The 23,725-nt window shown below is 42.3% G+C and overlaps 1 protein-coding gene across 2 annotated transcripts in view; it reads left to right on the top strand.

The window, feature by feature from the left end:
* The window catches only part of UGGT2 (UDP-glucose glycoprotein glucosyltransferase 2), a 295,296-nt gene that overhangs the window by 75,343 nt on the left and 196,228 nt on the right, over nt 1-23,725 (top strand). For both annotated transcript variants that reach the window (XM_037895931.2, XM_043534691.1), the window contains 2 exons: nt 2,001-2,061; nt 15,031-15,122. In XM_037895931.2, coding sequence (XP_037751859.1) covers nt 2,001-2,061; nt 15,031-15,122 — 153 coding nt within the window. The remainder of the gene's footprint in view (nt 1-2,000; nt 2,062-15,030; nt 15,123-23,725) is intronic.

Genomic DNA, 23,725 nt, shown 5'->3' with positions numbered 1-23,725 from the left:
TTACAGAAATACTTTATGATGGGGGAAATGTTATATAAGCTATGTTTCTAAATGATGCTTATTGCTGGTAGCAGGCTCTCTCAAAACTCTGTGCTGCAGAGCCAATTGCTTTCAGGCTTTTAGCTTAATAGTGGGTTTTTTCCCCCCAATCCTTGTGCTTCATTTCTCAACTGGGTGTTTTGCTGGCATCTCTGAGCTAGTTTGAGGTGTTCTTATCAATCCTTGTGCTTATATTTTCTTTATTATTATTATATTTTATAATAATATATTTTTATAATATTATAATATAATATTATTATAAATTTTTCATTTAAATCTGTTTTCATTTTTGAAAGAAATTATTATTCTATATCGTTTCTATTCTTGCTCTCCTGCATTAAAATTTTATACTAAAAAAAAACCCCAATTAACACAGATAGTAGGATATTCACTGTGTTTGTGTGTGCATAGAGAATAAACATGGTTGTGTGGTTATAAAAGTTTTATAAGGATGAATTTGGGATGACTATATTATTCATGAGATGTGAAGGCATGAGTGAGTATTCAGGTCTTCCCAAACAATGACTGACATCAACATCTTTATAACACAGAGTCTATTCTGTATTTTTCTAGCTCTCTCTCTGAGATCATAGACCCTGATTCCTCCTCCTCACTCCATTTGACAGGCAGAATGATAACTAATTATCATCTAAGAATTTTCTATCCTCTATAGCTCTTACTTCTGTTCTTCCAATTTTATTCCAGCCTCATATAGTGACTGCCTTAGTATTGTCTTGCCACCATTTTCTTTCCTTAGAAATTTATTATCTGAAAGCATGGAATAAGAGAAAGCTAAATCAAAGAAAACAAAAAACTCATCTGTACCTCTTGCAGCTACTGAGTCTTTAAGTTGTTCTGTTCTCACTAAGAGAAGAATATTTTACCGCAGAGGAGCAAGACAGTAACTGACATGCTTTCTGGCTAGGTATCAGGCAAACAAGACGTCTTAGCATGTTCAAAGGGAAGTAAAGCTTCCTTGTGGGAACTGAGGTTGTCCCCAAGCAAACTCAGAAGTAATAGTTTTCTCTGACTTTCGCTATATTAATGTTTTCACTAATGAATCCCTCCTTCCCCTGAAGTGCTAGAATGGGTTCACAAGTCTTTCTGGCAGCTAAATCTTAAAAAGAAAGCTTTGCTTGTCCTTGCAAAAAATTAACTAAAAAGCCTCAGACAGCCTCTTGAGGCTGCATGATATACTTCCTTCACTTTTTCCAGTGGTCTTTGTTGAAGATGGATTATATTTTTGGAGGCATATTTTCACATCCATGAAATAAAGTTGGTAAAGCCTTCCGCAATTTTCTTAAATGGTGAAAGGAGCCAAACTATGGTTGCGGTAGATATAGGAGAAAGTTTAATACGTAAAGATACCCACTATTAATAATTCTTTGAACTATAGAGATTCCGAAGTGTGTTTGAATGCTAATTAAGCCTTGTAATATGATGATGAGGTACTATACATATGTTTTGTTACCATTTTTGAGATTAGCAAACGGAGGCACAGAGGTTAAGTAATTTATCCACATGTACATAGTGACTGGCTGAGTTGGAAACAGAACCTAGGCGCCTCAGTCCCCAAACACGTTCTCTAATGGCTAGACTACCTTTGTAAGTGGTTGTTCATAACACTTTCCAATAGCCTAAAGTCAAAATTGAGAGCTTCAGACCACTTTGATTTAGTTGCCTAGATATGGAGATAAATAACTTTAACATCCAGATTTGAAATTATGAACTAAGATAATATACTTAAGTAACTTCAGTATGTACAAAATGCTACCTATTTCCTAAAATTAATATAAAGAAGGTGAAATAATACTGTAAATATTGAGGTAACCTTATATGTTTAGTTTTGGGATTTTTTTAAGGCTGATCACTGTACCCCTGAAACTAACTTATATTAGGAAAGGAAGAAGGTTTGTTTAAATGTAGAATGGCTGAGTAATACCAGTATTTTATTCCTACAGATCTTTGACCAGAATTCCTGTAAACCAACAAATGCGAAATGAAATAGAGAAGAATCAGAAGGTTTGCCCTTGTTCCTTGAATTATACATAAAGTGACAATAAAATTACAGCTATGGGACATTTTTGCATTAACGTAGCAACTTTTAAGTGATTTCTAATGAAGAGGAGGAAATCATTTAAAAATGTATTCTGTTCCTAAATTTAAATAATTGATTTCTTTTTCTTCACTTCTCTTGTGTTTGATTCACTAACTATGCTCTGTCCTCAGTTAATGAAAGGACATGAGGCTGATTTGTAAGTCTGCTAAGCAACCCAACTCCCATTGAAATGAATGGGAGCTGCAGATACTCATCTTGTTGGGAAATCAGGCCATTAATATTTAAGTAAACCTTATGGAGAGGGGTTTAATCTTAATTAAACTGTTTCAAGTCAAACATACATTAGTAGAATATATAATTGCATACATACAGTGTACATTTTTTATCAAAAATGTCGCATAATTTATGATGAATGTACTGCATGATTTTTTGTACATAACATGCAGTTGTCCAAAAATTCCCATCTAAGTGGATTTCTACTCTTTTGTCCATGCTTTCAAAGTGTGACCAGGTGAGAACCCCCTTAATTCTAAATGTTTCATAATACCCCTTCACTCATTATCCCAACATCATTTTCTTTATGAGCATATTGAGCAAAACCTCGGGTCGGATTTGTTCAACATCTTTATGAATGATCTGGATGATGGGATGGATTGCACCCTCAGCAAGTTCACAGATGACCCTAAGCTGGGGAAAGGGGTCGATGTGCTGTAGGATAGGGATAGGGTCCGGAGTGACCCAGACAAATTGGAGGATTGGGCCAAAAGAAATCTGATGAGGTTCAACAAGGACAAGTGCAGAGTCCTGCACTTAGGATGGAAGAATTACATGCATCGCTACAGGCTGGGGACCGACTGGCAAAGCAGCAGTTCTGAAGAAAAGGTCCTGGGGATTACAGTGGATGAGAAGCTGGATATGAGTCAACACTATGCCCTTATTGCCAAGAAGGCTAACGGCATATTGGGCTGCATCAGTAGGAGCATTGCCAGCAGATTGAGGGAAGTGACTGTTCCCCTCTATTCGGCACTGGTGAGGCCACATCTGTAATATTGCGTCCAGTTTTGGGTCCCTCACTACAAAAAGGATGTGGACAAATTGGAGATTGTCCAGCAGAGGGCAACGAAAATGATCAGGGGGCTGGGCACATGACTTATGAGGAGAGGCTGAGGGAACTGGGCTTGTTTAGTCTGCAGAAGTGAAGAGTGAGGGGGGATTTGATAGCAGCCTTCAACTACCTGAAGGAGGATTCCAAAGAGGATGGAGCTTAGCTGTTTTCAGTGATGGCAGATGACAGAACAAGGAGCAATGGTCTCAACTTGCAGTGGGGGAGGTCTACGTTGGATATTAGGAAACACTATTTCATGAGGAGGATGGTGAAGCACTGGAATGGGTTACCTAGGGAGGTGGTGGAATCTCCATCCTTAGAGGTTTTTAAGGTCTGGCTTGACAAAGCCCTGGCTGGGATGATTTAAATGGTGTTGGTCCCTCCTTGAGCAGGGGGTTGGACTAGATGATCTCCTGAGGTCTCTTCCAAACCTAATCTTTTATAATTCTAAGATTCTATATTTGGTGGAGGAGTTACCAGTTCTCCTCAGTATTTATCCCAGCTTTGATCATACTTTGGGAACACAGCTTGCCTTCAAATCCTTATATCAATTTTGAATTTTCTTCTGTGAGTTTCCTTATTTATTTTAAAAATTGTCTTCATTCAAGGTGCTGACTTGGTTGGCAAACTATGATGCTGTAGGTAGTACTCACATTCTTGGTACTCCCTCCCTCTTGTTCCCCTGCCTTTGCTACCTCTCACTTTGGAGCATCTAGCTGAGAATGGACTGCACATATGGAGCATTGTATCTACTCATAAAGCACTGTAGCTGGGTGAGTTGATGGAGCAATAGGCATTGTTTAACTTTTTCCAGGTGCTTTTGTGCTTTGGTGTGCAGTTGGGCCTTCTGTGCTTCTCATTGTTAACAGAGGCAGGCTTTGAGCTCTTCCGTTTCTTGGTACCACACTTCGGTTCTGTACATTAGATCGGCAACCTTTGGCAGTCGGCCTGCCAGGGAAAGCCGCTGGCGGGCCGGGACGGTTTGTTTACCTGCAGCATCTGCATGTTCGGCCAGTCACAGCTCCCACTAGCCGCAGTTTGCTGTCCCAGGCCAATGGGGGCTGCGGCAAGCGGCGCGGCCAGTGGGAGCCGTGATTGGCTGAACCTGTGGACGTGGCAGGTAAACAAACCATCCCGGCCCACCAGCAGCTTTCCCTGGTGGGCCGCGGGCCAAAGGTTGCTGATCCCTGGACTATTCTGTAAAGTTTTTATACCATACCTATCACCATAGTATTTTGAGTGCCCAGTTTATGGTATTTGATGGATGCAGTTCAATTCCTGATGCACCTTTACACTTCTTCATTAAGAAAATTGTATTAAGTACCATTTCTCTTTCAGATGGAGAATGAAAAATACACTGGGGCTGCTGTAGGTAGCCTAAATATAATCTTTGTGTTGCTAATGAGGAGGCATGATTCCAATGTCTTCTGCCTGAGTAAAGATTATGGTTGTCTGGAATGTAAGATGTATGCTTAGATGTCGCTCTGCACTTTCAGGTCTTTCAAAGAATGTACTTGAGAACCTTCTGTAAGGCCCTGGCTTGTCCACAGCCCTTAAAAGACCCACTCCCATACTCAGCATCTCGTTGTAAACAATTTTATTTTCCAAACATAAGCAAAAACAACAGCCCAGTTCTTTAGCCCATCCTGGGCTACAGCTCCCAGGAGATTTCCCCCTTTCCTTTCACTCCCTCCTCCTTCACGGCCTCTAGCAGGATTCTTCTGTGCTCTTTCGAATGAGCACTGCCTCTCAGAGCTTTCTCCCTGGATGCCCTTCTCTTCTCTTTCTCCCCCCCCCCCCCGCCTCCCCAGTTTCCACCGCCTCCCCCCCCCCCGGGGACTTTGGCAACCACTCCCAGGGCACTTCCTGTTGCTCTTGCTCCTTGATCATCCCCCTTTCTTACTGAAAGCCTGGATGTTTACAGCCCCAGCTAGGTGGTGACCTGCCTCTTAATTGGTCAACCTTAATTGTACCTGTTCTAGCACAAGGGAGCTGAAACGACTTCATTTCAAAGGACTAGTCATTCTGTACTTCAAAGTAACATCCAGACTTGATGTTTAAAGCTCGTTGTTACAAATCCCTATCAGCCTGCTTTAGTGCAGGTCAAGTGAAAGGATAAACCCAACATCAGCATTCCCATGTGTATAAAGAGTCCTGCAAGATCTGATTGCATTTGTGTCACTGGGACACATCAACACTCTTCTGAATGTTAAATAGGATATCATCATCTCCAAAGTTGTATGCTCAATCTGTGCGAAGAGGGGAACAGTTGTCACCTGATTCCCAACTGACATTGTTCTTGGCTTGACAGCCATCTCTTTAAGCAGTGACTGTGATATTTGATTCTAAGAGGCTATAGCAAGAGTTATTGCATAATCTAATGACCTCTATCATCAGATTGTTTTTGCAACAGCCTTAATCCCCCCAAAAAACATCCTCATATTGGGCAAGTTGGAATCCACAGCACTGTGGAAGTTTTGGTGACATCAGCAATGAAATCTGTGACCTGTACCATAGCACATGATGCACATCCCATCTCAGTTACCAGCGAACCTTATTGTAACAGTAGTGTTAGCACAGCTGGTGTCAATGCTTGTTCTACCTGCACTGACTCTTCTACCACCCATGTTGATTCAGCTACCTACAAACTCTTTTGGGAATCAGGAGGAAAAGTGCTGAAGATGAGCACAGAGAGGAACTCTACTTAAATTCTGAGGAAATTGACAACTCTTCAGCAACTATTTCCATATGAGAAGAGGACAAGAGTAATGACTTCCCTGGAGGATACAAACTTTCTGGAACTGAAGACTAAAGTTTCCGACTTGACTCTGATTCACGAACAAAAAATCAAACTCAATAAAAATAGAGCTAAGGTTGAAAATAAGTTTTAATGAATTTCAGCTAATACTCCAAAACAATATTATTTCCTTTACAAAAATTCTGCACCTTTAAAAGCCCAAACCTGGGCATGTTTAGAAATTAACAGCTAACAATTCAGCCTCTTTCCTACTAGACATACCCCATCATCACACGCTAATTACAACTGAATTAACTGCTCATGCAAACTTAACTTTGTACCTTAAAATTTACAAAAAATATGCAAAAGCCAAAATAACTAGTTACTGAATTCAGTATCTAGTCAGTTTATACTTAAAATTATTTTTAAGTACTTCTAAGTATTGCTCTTACATCAAGATGAACACAGCTCTGTAAGCAGTATGTAGTCCTTCAGTTTAGCTCTCCCTCAGCATTCCCTGGACTTTTTTTTTTTTTATAATCCTCATTTAATGAGCTTCTAGTTAACACTGTCTTTGTTTGACTGAAAGAGTTTCTGGAATCCATACTGTTTATTATATATATTTGTAATTTCCCTAACGCTTTTCTCTCTTACCCAAAAATAGTAAATGGCTCCATTTCTCAACAAGGCCAACAAAACTAAATTAAATTTGGGGGTTTAGTTTAGCTATAGTTATACAAAGACAAACAAAAAGCAACCAAACATCAAATAAAAACAGCTCCCCCAAACAGAAGAATTTAAAAAAAACAAACAAACCAAATACGAACAAATAAAAAATACCCATCTGGAATTAACTGACAAGGATAATTTAAAGGAAGGGCCAGTTAATCATCAATTCAACAGCATATAACTTTAAAATAATAAATAAACTCTTTTGCATGAATAAAAGTTAGGCAACTTTCTAAACATCACCATTACAGTGCATTTAAATTGTCATGCAACTTCTTGAGCTACAGTGCATCCATCTAGCAGCAGGGAAGATATGATCTCATGCTGTGCATAACTGAATGATTCACTTCTCAGATAATGGAATTTCAATAGAAAATGTAATGAGGAGAAATGACTAAAACATATTAAAGGTTGAAAACCATATGATGATTAAATGTAGTCAAAATGATTTCCAGCTGTATGAGTCTGTACTAAGGACTGCTGTATGTGAATGATTCAAAATACCTGTTAAATACAACACATCTGCAAGTGCAGTAATTTGCCAATTATATGACTAAATGTTCTTATTTTAGTATTGTTCATATCAAACCCCATTTAATGGCCTTAAAGGGCGTAGGTATCCCTTCCACTATGCTGGACTTGATTAGACAGCTGCATAATGAAACCACTGCCCGTGTACGTCTGGGGATTCGGGTGTCTGCACCTTTTAAATCAGTATCTGGTGTCTGGCAGGTCTGCGTCTTGGTCCCTCTACTCTTTTGTTGGGCAATGGACTCCATGCATTCCATCAGGTCCACAGGCATTAAGATTGGTGCTCTCTCGCTCTGAGGCTTTGACTATGTTGATGACATTGCTCTTTTGGTACAGAGCCCCGACAGGTTTCACAAGGCACTCCAGTAAATGGAGGAGGAGTTAGCTAAGATTGGCCTCCATGTTTCATGGTCAGAGCCAAAGTTGCAAAATCTAGGACCAGGTCCATCAGTGACTCCAATCTCTTTGAATAATGAAACTGTAGAAGCAGTCTCCAACTTTTGCTATTTGGGTTCTATACTCACCATTTCCTCCTACTCTCACACGGAGGTTCTCCATTGGATTGGCATCGCAGCATCTTCCAGGAGTCATTTACAATGAATATGGAATCAACATCATCTCAGCACAGCAACCAAGTTCAGGATCTGTTCAAGCTGTATGCTCCCCATACTGTTGTACAGCTGCAAAACCTGGACACTGCGCTGCTCAGACTGGGCAAACTGGAGGCTTTCCACACAAAACACCAACTTTGTATATTGGGCATAATGTGGAATCACTTCATTTGTAATGCAGATGTTTATGGTCACTCCGGTCTACATACTACCGGGGCCCTTGTCCCAGACGGCACCTTATGCATTTTGGACACGTCGTGGGAACGTCACAAGACGTTCCAGTGAACGCTGTTCTCCAGGTGGCTTGTAACATCCATGAAAAAATTCCACCAACCAAGAAGTGGAGGTGGCCAAGATGTGAACCTATTACATGGGTTCATCAAGTCTGTTCTGCTCTTGGACTCTCGGGCTGCAGGCCCTTGTGGCCGTGCAGGAACAGATCAAATGGTGAACGATCTCTATGGCTGACCGTTTTGGTAAGTGTTGAAGAAGAAACCCCAGTTTTGGAAGCTTAAAGAATCTCTGCATCAGAGTAGGAATGCCTTTGAAAGCAGTAATGTTGGTGCCAGATGGATGCTCCCTTGCAGAACCAAATGTCTGGTATGAAGTTACATAATGAGCCTCAGGTCTGATGCTACCTAGTTCTTTTCCTATTGAAGTAGCAGAGGACTAGGAAATCCTTTAGACTCATGTTTCCATACCTTGTGACTGTTACCTCTACTTTTAATTCTTGCTTTTTGTAGTTCTGTTTAGTAGATTTTGTACCTCTTGGACTGGCCAGTTGCAGTCTGTTTATTGTCGTTAACTCTGGTCTATTTGTAGATCCAAGCATGTGGGACTCAGCACTGTGCCTTCAGTAATGGTAAGATTTCCACTATGGGTGACTATACCTGCTACCATCAGTACGTCTAAGGGGGTCCCTCACCAAATGCCTGCTCCATCTTGCTTGGCTTTCCCCCCAGAGCTCTGGGAGGACTGTGAAAGCTGCTGCAAGACTTTCCTGATACAGGAATCTTTTCACCCTTCAAACTGTTGCCAACTCACGATAGTTCCTCAGTTCCAATCACATCGGTGACCCATCCATCATCCATAGGCATCGCAAAAAGCTGAAAGCTGCTGCAAGACTTTCCTGATACAGGAATCTTTTCACCCTTCAAACTGTTGCCAACTCACGATAGTTCCTCAGTTCCAATCACATCGGTGACCCATCCATCATCCATAGGCATCGCAAAAAGCTGAAAGCTGCTGCAAGACTTTCCTGATACAGGAATCTTTTCACCCTTCAAACTGTTGCCAGCTCATCATAGTTCCTCATTTCCAATCACATCGGTGACCCATCCATCATCCACAGGCATCGCAAAAAGCTGGAATACTCTGTATCAAGGCCTATGGTGAGAACAGGTCCTGTATCAGTTCTGTGAGGTGCTGCTGTATGGCCTTGATTACCATTTGGGATGTACATTCTCTTTTTCCTTTGGAGCTAATTAAGACTCTGCCCTCTGAAACTCTGCTTTCATCAGCATGCAGTACTTACTCAGAGCCACTAGTTCACAGATGATTGTTCTAGAAGTTGATCTTGTTGCCATTGTTGATGGAGTCCGAGTTTTTCCCTAGAGACTCTTGGGTCTGAGATCCACCCTTTGTGCTTGGGTCTTCATTCTCCAAGCCCGTGGATTGGGCCCTGGCTCCCATTTTAGAAGATGCTGCAGTTTCTGGAAGACCAGGTTATCCAACTTGGGCCTCTCGAACTCCTTTGAATATGACTAATGGTCAGCCATCTTGTCCTTATAGACTCAACAGCCATTTGTCTGGTAGGCTGTCAGGGTTCCTTCCCCACTCTGAACTCTGGGGTACAGATGTGGGGACCCACATGAAAGACTCCCTAAGCGTATTCTTACTAGCTTAGGTTAAAACTTCCCCAAGGCACAGATTCCCTTCTTGCCCTGGGATCGCTAGCAAGTGATTTAACAAACAATCAGGGAAAGGACCACTTGGAGTCCTATTCCCCCAAAATATTCCCCCAAGCCTATACACCCCCTTTCCTGGGGAGGCTTGAGAATAATATCCTAACCAAGTGGTTACAAAATGATCAAAGACCCAAACCCCTGGAAAATCAGTCAGGTTCTTAAAAAGAAGGATTTTATTTAAAGAGAAAAAGGTAAAAGAATCACCTCTGTAAACTTAGGCTGGTAGCTAACCTTACAGAGTAGCAGAAAATTCAAAGAGCACAGAGGTCCGTCCCCCCGAGCCTTAGTTTCAAAGTTACAACAAAACAGGGATAAACCTCCCTCTAGCAAAGGGAAAATTCACTAGCTGAGAAAACAAAGGTAAACTAATATGCCTTGCCTGGCTGTTACTTACAAGTTTGAAATATGAGAGACTTGTTCAGGAAGATTTGGAGAACATGGATTGATGTCTGGTCCCTCTTAGTCCCAAGAGCAAACGGCCACAGAAAACAAAGAACCCAAAACAAAATCTCACCCCCCCAGATTTGAAAGTATCTTTTGTCCCCATTGGTTTCTTTGGTCAGGTGCCAACCAGGTTACTTGAGCTTCTTAACCCCTTACAGGTAAGGAGGAATTTAGGCTACCCCTATGGTTATGACATTGGCATATGTCAGTCTACTGAGGAAAAGTCTCCTATTAAAAGCTATGGAGAAACATGGACCTTCTTCCTCCTTTTTCCCCCCTTGAAAGACCCATATGTTCTGTCATAAATATAAGGGGAAGGATAACCACCTTTCTGTATACAGTGCTATAAAATCCCTCCTGGACAGAGGCAAAGTCCTTTTACCTGTAAAGGGTTAAGAAGCTCAGGTAACCTGGCTGGCACTTGACCCAAAATGACCAATGAGGGGACAAGATACTTTCAAATCTGGAGGAGGGGGAAAAGGCTTTTGTATGATTGTTTGATACCTTTGCCGGGAACAGATCAAGGATGCAAGCCCTCCAACTCCTGTAAAGTTAGTAAGTAATCTCCTAGAAAATGCGTTAGGTTTTCTTTGTTTTGGCTTATGAAATTCGCCATGCTGGAGGAAATGTGTATTCCTGTTTTTGTGTCTTTTTGTAACTTAAGGTTTTGCCTAGAGGGATTCTCTGTGTTTTGAATCTGACTGCCTGTAAGATTATCTTCCATTCTTATCTTACAGAGTTGTTCTCTTATCTTTTTTTGTTCTTCTAATAAAGTTCTGTTCTTTTAAGAATCTGATTGGGTTTTTTGGGTCTTAAAATCCAAGGCTGGTTTGTGCTTATCTTGTTTATTCTCAAGCCTCCCCAGGAAAGGGGGTGTAAGGGCTTGGGGGGATTTTTTGGGGGAATAGGAACTCCAAGTGGTCCTTTCCCTGTTGTTTGTCTAAATCACTTGGTGGTGGCAGCATAGTGTTCAAGGACAAGGCGAAATTTGTGCCTTGGGAAAGTTTTTAGCCTAAGCTGGTAAAAATAAGCTTAGGGGGTTTTTCATGAGGGTCCCCACATCTGTACCCTAGAGTTCAAAGTGGGGAGGGAACCCTGACATGTTCATTGATACGATCAGTGATAACTTCTTGTCCAACTTTCTGTTCTTATTTGGATGATGCCTGGTACCTCCTGAAGATGGTAACTGAAGATTCTTTGTGTCTGAAGAAGGTTTAGGAACAACCTGTGTGTCATCCATCTTCCTTCTTTCCTCATGTTAGTGTTTGTTCTTCTGCTGCTTCACTTTAGGAATGAAGCAATTTAGCAATTTTCATGACCTTCTCAGGTGGATACCAAGGCCAGAAGGGACCATTATGATCATCTAGTCTGATGTATAACACGGGCCATAGAACTTCCCCAAGATAATTCCTAGATTTCTTTTTTTTTTTTTTTTTTTTTTTTAAAGAAAAAAACATCCAAATCTTGATTTGAAAACTGGCCCCTGATGGAAAATCCTGAGTTCTTGTGGTCCAGGAGAATACCCTCTTTCTATCAGATGCTGTGGAATTATGACAAAAAAAGAAGAGCAGTCATCCCAGTCAGCAACGAGTACCTACTCCATTGGTTTTATGGTATTTAATGGTAATATGAAATATATGAGTAATTGAAAGCTCATTTTTGAGCACAGTCAGTAAAAATCTGCTAATATTTTTTTAGCAAGGAATCATGAAGCTCCAGCCCATTTGATATCATACATATTCTCACTGACCAGCTTGGGAAGGCCCAGGAATTTATGTTTTCAGAAGGCTACTGAAATAATTTGCATGAAGGCGATAGTAGGTGCCTGTGATAGGGTAGCTACTGCCTCTTGGGGAGGTAGAGTACCTATGCTGATCGGAGAACTCCTCCCATCGGTGTAGGTAGCACTTCACTGAAGTGCTACAGTGGTGCAGCTGTAGCATCTCAAGTGTAAACAGGCCCTTAGAGAGACCTCTGAGGGAACTGGGAACAGAGCTTAGAGGGCAGACTTCAGAGGAATCCAGAATACTTTTTGTTCATTTGGGACTTTTCGTTATGATCCTTTTTGTAAGAGTTTTTGTAATAAACAAGCCCTAAGAAGGGTAGTACTGAATTAACAGTCAAGAGTGCCTAAAATAATTGTCTTCCTCAGAAGGCTAACTGAGGCAGCACATGTAGCTCTATCGTAACTCAGCAGAGATGGCTCACTATGAAAGTGCCGCACTGAAAAACAAAGCAATGTTTCTAAACAAAGCTGTCCCCATTGCTTAATATCAGCATGGGAGAAAATTGCAGACACATAAAAACCCCATGATTTTGGGTAATCCTCCATGAGTTTTACAGCAGTTGATAATTTTCAAGTTCTATCTCTGTTGTGAAGATACAGTTACCACAATGTAAACAATAACAGCAGCCAAAAAAGGAGTTCAGCATCCTCCAGTCTATTTACCCAAGGGCACGTATGTGTCCAAGCATTTAAATGCTAATATTGCTATACCCAAGCAATTTATAATTTAATATTTTATAAATGAACAAAGAAATTAAATGTGAAAATCTGTGCAATGCAGTGTTAAGTCTGTATGGTTAAAATCACAAAGGCAGGAAATGTAAATTTTTCAATAATCTTAACTCAGATATATTGTGTATATTTATAGCATATGTTTCTAAAACAATTTTTCTGGTTAAGGGACATTGCCTTGCATAGGTTTACAAGGAGTCCCTCTGCACTGGGGTAAACTCAGGCATGGCACAGTTTAATTTTATCCTGTCTCGGGAACTAGCTCCTCAGAGTGCCTCCAGGAGATGCCATTTTCTGTCTCCACTGTACACTGTCGGTGGAAGGGTTAGTTAACTCAAGAAACAAGTGGAGTTGGGAGAAGGATTGAGTGTCTCCTACTCAGGGCTTCTGTTAAATGCTGACAGTCCAGCTCTTAACTTTGCATTTCCTGAGTCTGTGGTTTTAACTATGCTGTCTCAAAAGGACCCTGCCATCTTGAAACTAGTCAATATAACTGAAATGAGGTAACTTGGTTAGCTAACTTGGGTTAAGTTGACTTGCTTCTGAGCCCCGTCTGCACATTTTCAGAATAAATTTTGACCAAATTTTCCTACTTTTTACTTCCTTATTGCAGTATGAAAGTGTCACACAAATGGAGTAACTTGCATAGAAAAGGCTTGTAATTGGTTTTCTATTAGAATGCAGACACACCTCTTACGCACCAGCAATGGACAGCAGCTTTTCTCCCTTTACATGCCTGATTTTGGTTCTCTTGGCTCCTCTGGTGGGGACTGAGCCATATCTCAGAGACCCCTGCTGACCCTCATGCTCTCCTGGTCTGGTCCTGAATTTTTGTGAGTGGGGATTGTCATCTTGGGGGTAAGACTTTTTTTTTTTTGTCCTTGTTGATTTTCCTGTCCCTGTGTTGTTGCCAGCAACTGTAGAAAGGCTGGGGAATAGGAATCTGTCCCCTTTTTCAGAGCCCAATACCTTGCTTGTCCTGAGAAAAGGCTGAGGGGCATGCCTTCTCTAATTTGTACCCTCCCTTCCAGCCTAGTACCAGGCAGATTCTTCTCATTCATAGTTAGAAAGCATGTGTGGTAGCCCCTACTCAGCTGCTACTATCCTTTCTGGTTGCTAAATTTGTCTCTTTTTGCAGTTCAGTATGGAGTTATCTTCTCCCTTTGTGATCTAGGCCCATGCGGGTGAGTTGCATTGCCTTCACTGGTATCATGTGTCCAACAGGAGGAATGTAAGGGAGCCCTCCAGCTATATGTAGAAGTCTGACAGTGATAGAGGAGCTCACTGTCTCCCCTTTTCAGAATGTCATTGCTACCCTACCCCATGCCTAGTTTTGGAAATGAAGAAATGTTCTCTGCCCACTGGTTCCTCTTGCTCCGTTTCCATATAATTTTCCTGGGGCGGGGGGAGGAGAGAGCTATCTACATCGTGCAAAACTCAGAGCAGCTGCTCTGCTGCTGCTGCTAATACCCTCTTGTAGAGCTAGGGATGTATGTCTGAGCTCCCTCCAGAGCAACACAGGAGTGTGATGTCCTGTGTAGTTCATGAGAAAGGAAGTGCAACTGATTATTAACAACAGCAACTGCATAGCAAGTGCTGTCAAATGCATAAAGGAAACAAATTGGGGGGAAAATATAGAAAAATAGTTTTCCTGTAACTTTTTACAGTTTTAGTAGTTTCACCTGTTACCTGTAATATTAGAAGGTAATTCTTTATACAGAAGTGTTTTTTTAAGTTTGACCTTGTCTCTTAAATGTTGCGAAACAGTGTTTTGCATTTCATAATATAGAGGCTAACATCTGAAGAAGCTGCCCTTCAGTGTTTATATGCTATTCCTGGGTGGCGATTTAGTAGTATGCAACAAAGGTGGGGTTTTGTTTGCCTTTGCTGGTTTGGGGAGAAAATGGTATGAATAGTTTTTGAAGAATTAAGTGCCACTTTTCTATATTGCTAAGAAGTATCAATTTTCTAACAGGAAACATTAAGAATATAGTATCATGTGTATATTCTAAAACCAGTGTAAGCCACGTTTTATGATTTCTATAGCTTTTTCATTTGTAATAAGTATTCACAATGTGTAAAATTGTGTTTATAACAGGATATTGTCTATTTTTTCTGCCAAAATTTTAGTTAAAGAATTTTTTTTTAATGATGGAGATTGGATTTTCCATATATTCCACAAAATTTTCAGGTATTATAGTAGGATTTACTTTAAGTTCTAAAAATGTTTTTGTTTTATTGTTGACATTCATCTTAGAAAACTAGCAATTTTTCCGCTTTCCTTTTCAAGCATTTCCATGAAATACTCGGAATTCAGCCTGGAGAGGCACATTTATTTCTAAATGGTCTTCCTATTGACCTGGATTTTCATGATCCATTTAGGTAAGAATTTCATTATTAAATTTATAAGTTCTACAGTTTGTAGAATTAACAGTTTTTTTTGTGTTCACAATATTAGATAATATCCTGTGTTCCATACTTTGAGGTGTGTCAAATTTATAACTCCAGTATTACAACTCAGATTCTTGTAGAGTATATATGAAATACTGGTGTACAGTGACATGGCTTTGTATGTGAACATTGTATTGTGATATATGATCTTTTTTCTCTTGGAAGATCTTGTTTACAGTTGGGACACTTGCGATTTAAACTGAAAGTAGAGAATGGAAGGAATACTGTCTGTATATTTAAAACAGGTGGAGAAAGTGTTGTTTTTTTTTTTAAGATAAATTACATGCATTCTCCTTTTCATAATTTTTAGAAAGTTAAGGTAGTCTTCTAGGAGTGACATTTTGTATCACATTAAGCTTCATTACAAAGACAAGGTGGGTGAGGTAATATATTTTATTGGACCACTTATTATTTATTAAGCTTCACTGACAGAAGCATTGTGAGGCTTATTTTTATTTTATTTTGTATGATTGAACATTTTTTGGATGTCTGAAATAAGCCTTTTGAACATCACAAATACTATTTTTTTTCCAGTCGGCATAGTTCTTCTCTGAGTGGTTGGTTGCACACGTATTGCACTCTGGTGCATGTGCCAATGCACCCCATCCAGTGCACTGGAGCTGGAGAGTAGCGAGCCCCTCCCGCCCCCACGCACATCCTTGTGGCTATACAAGGGAAGTGCCGCCCTTCCCTCTCTCAGTTCCCACCACCTGTGGCCTGAGTTATATCTTCCTATGGGGATTTTTCTCAGGTGCTTTTCTTCTGCATAGTCAGCGAGTTTAGCTCTCTACTTTATCTGTAAGTAGCTATAGTAGGTAGTACCCAATAGTTAGGTTTCTTTTTCACTTCATTTTATTTAAAGTTATTTTAATAGTTAGTTTTTGGTGCTTGGCACCAGCGGCATACAGCACTTGCTATACTTTTTAAGCATTGTGCATCATGTGAGGTGTCTGTTTCAAATAGTGCCCCCCTCCTCCCCAGGCTGCCTTTTGTGTCTTTATGAGGGACATACAAAGGAGAGGTGCAGTGTCTGTCATTATTTCGAGAAAAGAATGAAGGTCTTCAGAAATCTGCTCCTCATACATCTCATAGAGCTGGCCGTAAGGCCTACCTCAGACCCAGGGCCCTCAGTTGTATGCCCTGCTGCCTGCCCGCAGATGTTTTGGACAGAAGCCTGGATTTAGTTTCTTCTCCACAGAGAAAGAGGAGTCATCTTCTTTTGCAGGGTCTCCCCTGAATCAGGATCCATAAGATAGACTACAGCCACAGAAGGGTTCCTCTTGTTCTTCACAAAAGGACTTGAAACATCATCAGGACTCTTCAGGTATTCAGGGTAGAGCTGGGCCATCAATCTGTCTCCCTGGTACTGCAGCAGGGAAAGACCAGTACTGTGCTGTCAATTCTGGTACCAATGGATTCTGTTTTGGCATCAACTCTGTTAGTACTGACAACAGCAAACGCTTATGAGGCAGCTAAGGAATTTGCTCTGCCTTCCATCTCAACCTCTCCTGTGGTACAGGAGTCCACCACGGTGGCTTCGCTGTCCTGGGCCTGTCTGGCTTTTCAGTTCTGGTACAGAGACTGTTAGCAGTGCCAGTATCAGTACCAGTTCACTAATGTGGCACAGATATGTCCCCAGTACCATCTTCAGCACCGGCACACACAATGTCCGCCCTAGTATGGCCTTCGACCTCAGTACTGATCATTCTCTCTGGCTCGGTGTTTGTGGCCTCGCTACTGGAATGTTCGTCGTAGTGTGTACTGATTACATTTTATACCCTGGCACTGTCTACAAGGTCTTTCCACAGCTACGTTATCAACATCAGTACTATAGAGGATCAATGATGCCATACCTTCAGTGTCTTGGGATGCATTTGTGGTACCATCCCTAACTCGGTATCGATGTTGGCGTCTTCACAATGGGCTACAAATAAGTCAGGTCAGCTAGTGGCCCCATCACGTTTGGCAACCCCCAATACCAACTGACTACTTCGACAGCTCATCGCAGTTGGGTTCAGGGTCTTCCAGAACTTCCCCATCCCCTCTTTAGGCACAATCAGTCTAGTAAGTCGTCTGGGCTGTCCTAGTAGGAGATTATGTATACTGGCAGTGGGACCAATCATATAGCAGAGATAGATTGTAGTGGCCTGGTACTTATTGGCTGCCTATGCCATATGCTCTCCCGCGGTGGCTGTTTTGGAACTGCTGGGGTGTTTCCCAAGCCCCGAGGTTTTGATCACTGGTTCAGTCAAGGAGAAGGTTGCCAGAGTATTTGGCAAAGCAGTTTCCAGAGCCACCAGATTGGAAGCACACAGAGAAACTATTCCCCATGAGCAGCCAGTGCTGCAGGAGGAACCAGTTGTACCACAGGAGGATCCATTGACTACTGTTAACCTGACTTCCTCACCTGTCGACTCAATGATCCCACACTATTCTCCGGTTCCAGAGGATTTTAAGTCTTATAAGGGCCTTCTGAGGAGACTGACTGAGGCTTTAGGCATTCAATCTGAGGTTGTGCAAGAGAGCACTCACAAGCTTTTGGACATTTTTCCAGGTGGCTGCCCGAGGAGGGTAGCCCTCCCAATTAATGAGGCTCATCTAGATCTGGCAAAGACCTTATGGCACATACCAGCCTACTTAGCTTCTATAGCTAATCACACAGATAACAGTATTGTGGCCCACTGCAAGACTTCAGGTGTTTTTATTCCCATCCTGCCTCAAACTCCCTGCTAGTTGTGGCTCTCTGTGGTGGGGCGGTGCCCCACCCCCAGGCAAGATAGGTTTATGGCAGGCCAGAGCGGCTGTGCAAGGCGGCAGCAAATCAGGGAGGGCCTGTTAGAGATCCAGTCAGGGCTGAGCAAGAGGCAGCCAATCGGGGCCACGCTAGGCCCTAAATAAAGGCTGTCCAGGAGAGAAGCAGTCAGTCTCTCCCAGGCCTTCAGAGGGTAAAGGTCTGTTTCCTGTGTGAGGAGACTAGCACCAGGGACAGCACAGTACTGGGTAGGCGCGGAGAGCAGAAGGGAACTCCAGCCTGGTACCTGCCAGGCTGCAGGCCCTGAGAAAAAGGGCCTAGCCAGTGCCGGAGGGGAAACAACCCAGGGAGAGAGACGGACAAAGGGAGAGAAGGAGGGCAAGCAGGAAGGCTGCCGCCAAAGGGTCCCTGGGTCGGGACCCAGAGTAGAGGGCGGGTCTGGGTCCCCGCCTTGCACTTATGCCTGGCTGTTAGACGTGGCCATAGCGGACTGCACCCAGCCCCTGACAGAAGGGGTTAGACTTTGGGGGTATGGTTGGCTACATTGGCTGGGGCTAAGCAGAAGGACTGCTGTTAACTCCCCGCCCCCCCCGGACAGGAGTGAGCATGGACTAGGGGGCACTGCCGGAGGGCAGCATCCTGAAGAGGACGCTGCGAGAGAACGGAGCAACGCGGGTCCAGATGCCAACAGCAGGCGAAAGACGGACGGGACATCACCAATGGAGGGCGCTCCACATGGATTGAGGTAATTCCCAGACATGCCACTGGGAAGTGCTGCGGTGGTGAGTCCCAACCCCGTCACACTCCCAGTGAGATATCGCATCAGGGGAGATTTAAATAAACTCTCAAAGAAAAAGAGCCAAAGAGACTTGATTTATTTGGGAGAAAAAAATATTCCAACTCCTCTCTACAGATGCAGATAGCAAACCAGCAGGCACCGTTAGCTAAATATGACTTTGTAAACTGGGACACAGCGTCAAGAAGGAATATAAGGCTTTCCTGGTAAAAGATTGTATGGTAGCCAAGACATCGCTCCAGTCTGTGCTTGATGCAACTTCTTTTAGAGGTGGTTCTCTGCGATAACAATGGAGGACAGTCTCACAGTTACAAAACTCGGCCATAGCCTTGGACCTCCAGCAAACCATGAAGGACATCTGATTTGTTGGTCAGTTTTTATTTTTGTACACAACTGATGAAACTACATTCATTGAAAGACTCTTGTACTACACTTCGTTCATTGGGATTCTATGCAGACCCCTGCAGCTATAGTATCAAAATCAATACTATAGAGGATCTTTATACCCACCAAGGCAGTGTAATTTTTCAAGAAGAAAGCACAAATCACAGAGAAGGATCTGCTCAACACTGCCAGCTTGTTCTCAGTCAGCTGTGGGTAAGCAGCCCATGTGAGTTCTCCTTCGAGGACAGCAATAAATCATTGGTGATCTTCCTGCTCACCACCCCACATCCCCATTTGGGGACAGAGTATCCCATTTCCTCAGTGCTTAGGAAGCCATAATGTCAGAAAAATGGGTCCTAAGCACTATGAGGTTGGGATATTCTATCCAGCACCTTCCCACCCTCCTTTCCCTTCCATCTGTCCCGTCCCTTTTCATGGACCCATCTCATGAGTCATAATGGCTCCTTCAAGAAGTTTGGACTTTGCTCAGTGTAGAGGCCGTAGAAGAAGTTCCCCTTCAACATGGTAGAAAGAGGTTTTACTCATGATACTTTCTTGATCCCCAAGTCCAAGGGGGGTGTGAGACCCCATAATGGACCTTCGAAATCTCAACAAGATGATCAAGTGTATAAGATTTCACCAGGTTTCCCTAGCATCGGTCGTTCCTTCCCTAGATCACAATGACTGATTTGTGGTCTTCAATCTGCAGATACCTATTTCTACATGGCAGTACAGACAAGTCACAGGAGGTTTCAGAGATTTGTAGTAGCAGGCCAACAATATCAGTACACAGTCTTTCCCTTTGGCCTGTCCTTGGTCCCACCAGTATTAATCAACTGCATGGTGGTGGTGGCGGCCTACTTGAGGAGAAAGGGAGTATAAGTAGTCCCATATCTACATGATTGGCTAGTGTGATACAGATCCAAACATCAGGTTCTTCACCGAGTCTAGTTTATCATCTATCTCTTAGATTGTCTGGGATTCATGCTGCACAAAGAAAAATCCACAGTAGTCCCAACACAGAAAATCGAGTTCACTGAGTCTATGAACATGATGTTTTTTCTCCCTCAGGACAGATTTTAGATCATTTACCAATTCTCTCTCTCTCTCTCTCTCTCTCTCTCTCTCTAATCATACCCTACTTCTGTGGTCCAAGTATGTCTAAGGTTACTAGGCCACATGGCCTCATGTAGTTAAGTGACCCAATGTGCCCAACTGCACCTGTTCATCATTCAAGGGTGGATGTAGTCAGTCAGTTGACCAAACAGACACCCCTCAGACAAGTTGGTTCGGATTCCTCCTGCGGTCCTAAATTCCCTAATGTGGTGGATGGATCAGAACAACATATCTGGAGATGTACCTTTTTTATCACCCCCTTCCTTCCAAGATAATCATTACTAATGTCTCTCTGATAGGGTGAGGCCCTCACCTAGTGGGTTGTGACCTCCAAGCATTATGTACAGGGCATGAATTGACTTTTTGCATTGTTGTTCTCATTTATATGAAGACACTGAACTTCAAAAAGGCAGACTTCAACCATCTAAGAGAAATAGTAGGCAAGGTCCCACAGAGATGCCAATTAGGAGGAAAAGGAGTGGAAGGGGACTGGCAGTTCCTAAAAGATGTAATATTAGAGGCTCAACATCATGCTGTTCCACTGCAGTAGAAAGATAAGAAGAGCCACAGGAGGCCAATTTGACTGCACAGTGAGGTTTTCAGCTATCTAAAAATCAAAGAGGATACATACAGGAAATTGAAGGAGGGGCATATCACCAAGGAAGTATACATGAGAATAGCACAAGCATGTAGGGACAAAATCAGGAAAGTCAAGGCAAGGAATGAGTTAAAACTGGCTGAAATGTAAGAGACAAGAAAGGGTTTTACAAATATCTCAGACAAAGAAGAAAGATCAAGGATGGTGTGGATCTGCTGCTCAATGGAGAATGTGAGCTAGTAATGGAAGATAAGCAGATGGAGCTACTCAATGCCTGCTTTGTGTCAGTCTTCACAGAAAAAAATAACATGTAACCAGATGACTAATAAAGTTATCACAGACAATAAAGGAGAAGGGATGACTTGCATGCTATCAGAATAAGTAAAGAATGAGTCAAAGATACTCTGGCTAATTTGAATGAATTCAAGTCAGCAGGGCCTGATGCTATTCACTCCAGGGTGCTGAAGGAATTAGCTTAAGAAATCTCAGAGCCACTGGCAATAATATTTGCAAACTCATGGGTGACAGGAGAGGTCCCAGAAGACTGGCGAAGGGCTAATGTAGTGCCCATCTTTTAAAAGGGGGAAAAGGAGGAACCAGGGAACTGTAGACCAGTCAACCTGGCCTCTATACCTGGGAAGCTACAAGAACAATGAATAAAGCACTCAGTTTGCAAATACCTGGAGGATGAAGTGGTGATCCCTAGCAGCTAGCATGGATTTACTAAACACAAATCATGCCAAAACCAGCTTGATTTTCTTATTTGAAAAGGTAACAGGTTTGGTGGACTGGGAGAATGTGGTAGACATAATACAGCTGGACTTTATTAAGGCTTTGACACAGTCCCCCATGAAATTCTCATAAGTAAGCTGGAGAAATGCGAGCTCAGCGGAACTACCATTAGGTGGATACATAATTGCTTAAAATGCATACAAAGAGAAAGACATTGGATAGGAAGGAGATCGTAAATGAGGTTCCACAAAGATCTGTTCTGGGTCAGGTGTTCATTAACATCTTTATTAATGACTTGGATGTAGGTGTAGAGAGCATACTGATCAAATTTGCAGAGGACACAAAGCTGGAGGGTTGCAAACACTTTGGAGGTTAGAGTTAACATTCAAAGATATCTTGATAAATTGGAGAACTGGACGATAAACAACAAAATGAAATTTAACAAAGACAAATGTAAGGTGCTACACTTAGGAAGAAAAATCAAATGAACAAATACAGAATGGGGGATAACTGGCTTGGAAGCAGCATTTCTGAGAGGGATCCAGGAGTTGTAGTGAATCATAACCTCAACAGGAGTCGTCAATGTGATGCTGTTGCAAGAAAAGCAAATGCAGTTTTGGGTTGCATTAACAGGGGCATAGCATGCACATCATGGGAGGTGGTAGTGCCATTTTACTCGGCACTGGTTAGGCCTCAGCTGGAGTACTGTGTCCAGTTTTGGTCACCACTGCATAGAAGGGATGTAGAGAAGCTGGAAAGGATCCAGAGGCAAGTGATAAAGATGATCAAAGGATTGGAATTCAAGCCATGTGAGCAAAGGCTGAAGGCATTGGATATGTTTTGTTTGGAAAAGAGGAAATTAAGGAGGGGACATGATAGCAGTCTTCAAATACTTGAAAGGCTGCCATAAAAAATATGGGCAAAAAAATTGTTCCCTCTTGCCACAGAGGACAGGACAACAGGCAATGGGTTCAAATTACAGCACAGCAGATTTAGAGTAAATCTCAGGAAAAACTTTCTAATTGTAATAGCAGTAGTACAGTGGAACAAACTGCCTGGGGAAGTCATGGAATCTCCTTCACTGGAGATTTTCAAAAAGAGTCTGGATAGCTGTCTGTCTTGGATGGTTTAGACACAACCAATCCAGTGGTTTTCAACCTTTTTTCATTTGCAGCCCCCTAAAAAATTTCAAATGGAGACGTGGACCCCTTTGGAAATCTTAGACATAGTCTTCAGAGTAACAGCCGTGTTAGTCTGTATTCGCAAAAAGAAAAGGAGTACTTGTGGCACCTGAGAGACTAACCAATTTAATTGGTTAGTCTCTCAGGTGCCACAAGTACTCCTTTTCTTTTAGACATAGTCTGTGGATCCCAGGGGTCTGCAGACCACAGGTTGAAAACCACTGTTCTGTGGTAGCAAAAACTTTTCACGGACCTCTTAGACATAGTTTGCGGACCCACAGGTTGGAAACTTCTGTACTAGTTGACCCTGGTAGTCTTTCTAACCCTATGATTCTGTGGTTAGATCACAGTTGGGCTTATCGGTCCAGTTATTGATTGACAATACAACCTCCATTTCTTACCTAAATAGACAGGGAGGGGCATGCTCCAATCGGTTTTGTCAGAAGCCATGAATCTTTGGGATTTTTGCATCAAGGAAGGCTTTGCTTCTATTGCCGCTCACTTAACTGAGTCTGAGAATCAGTTGGCTGATGATCTCAGCAGGAGGTTCTCTCAGAATCACAAATGGTCCCTAAAGAACATCATGCTTCCAACTCTGGGGTATTGAGTCAGTCACCAGTTTGCAATGAAAGACAAGAAATGCTGTCAGTTTTGTTGCTGAATAGATCACAGTTCAGGTTCGCTGACCAACACCTTTCTTCTGAGATGAGAACTGAGTTTCATGTATGCCTTAACCCCCTAATCCTTGCCCCACAATTGATCCTCATATTGAAACAAGAGCACACCAAATTAATTCTTATCGTGCCAGTTTAGTTGAGATAGTGCTGGTTTTCTGATCTTCAGGTTCTTGACTCACCCTTCAGAGTCTCCATCTCTTCTTTCAGACCTTCTGTCCCAGCAACATGAACGGGAGCTGCATCTGGAACCCAACAGTCTGCAACTCATGGCTTGGCTGTTGATTGATTAAATCAAGTT

Source organism: Chelonia mydas, chromosome 1, assembly GCF_015237465.2.
Source record: "Chelonia mydas isolate rCheMyd1 chromosome 1, rCheMyd1.pri.v2, whole genome shotgun sequence".
Lineage (NCBI taxonomy): Eukaryota > Metazoa > Chordata > Testudines > Cheloniidae > Chelonia > Chelonia mydas.
The sequence above is the reverse complement of the archived record's forward strand: the minus strand, read 5'-3'. Positions and strand labels throughout refer to the sequence as shown.